General features: G+C 60.6%; 1 protein-coding gene across 1 annotated transcript in view; it reads left to right on the forward strand.

Annotated features, from left to right (window-relative positions):
- The window catches only part of EMH_0054920 (uncharacterized protein), a gene marked incomplete at both ends in the record, with an annotated part of 1,854 nt that overhangs the window by 934 nt on the left and 433 nt on the right, over positions 1-487 (forward strand). Inside the window, one exon of the mRNA XM_013497172.1 lies at positions 1-485. Coding sequence (XP_013352626.1) covers positions 1-485 — 485 coding nt within the window. The remainder of the gene's footprint in view (positions 486-487) is intronic.

A 487-nucleotide genomic window follows, 5' to 3' on the forward strand; every position in this document is an offset into this window, starting at 1 on the left:
CATCAGATTCTGAGCTGTCGCTGATGTCGGTAGCATCCCAGGAGCAGGAACAGCAGCAGCAGCAGCAGCAACAGCAGCAGCAGCAGCAGCAGCGGCGGCAGCGGATACAGCTGGAGGATCAGCAGCAGGGTAGGAGGAGTCCTTCAGTTGAGCTGCTGCAGCAGCAGGGGGGGGGCCCCCTTGCTGCATCGTCAGGAATGATGAAGGGGGCCCTCACCCCCATGTCTTCTCTTTCGGGTTCTGAATCAGACTTATCTTTATCTGCTGCTTCTGCTGCATCACAGCGAGAGGGAGAGAGTCCAGTTGATAGGTATGGGGGCCCCCAGGATGGGTACGGGGGCCCCCATGAAGGGTACGGGGGCCCCCATGAAGGGTATGGTGGGGGGCCCCCACCCGATGGTTTTGGGGGCCCCCCAGGGTTGATGAGGGAGTCGAATAGAAACAGGGAGGCTGCAGCTGAGAGCAGCACAAACACCCACAGCAGCAA

The sequence above is a fragment of the Eimeria mitis genome, genomic scaffold, assembly GCF_000499745.2.
Source record: "Eimeria mitis Houghton genomic scaffold, Emh_scaff2511, whole genome shotgun sequence".
In the NCBI taxonomy this organism is placed as follows: domain Eukaryota; phylum Apicomplexa; class Conoidasida; order Eucoccidiorida; family Eimeriidae; genus Eimeria; species Eimeria mitis.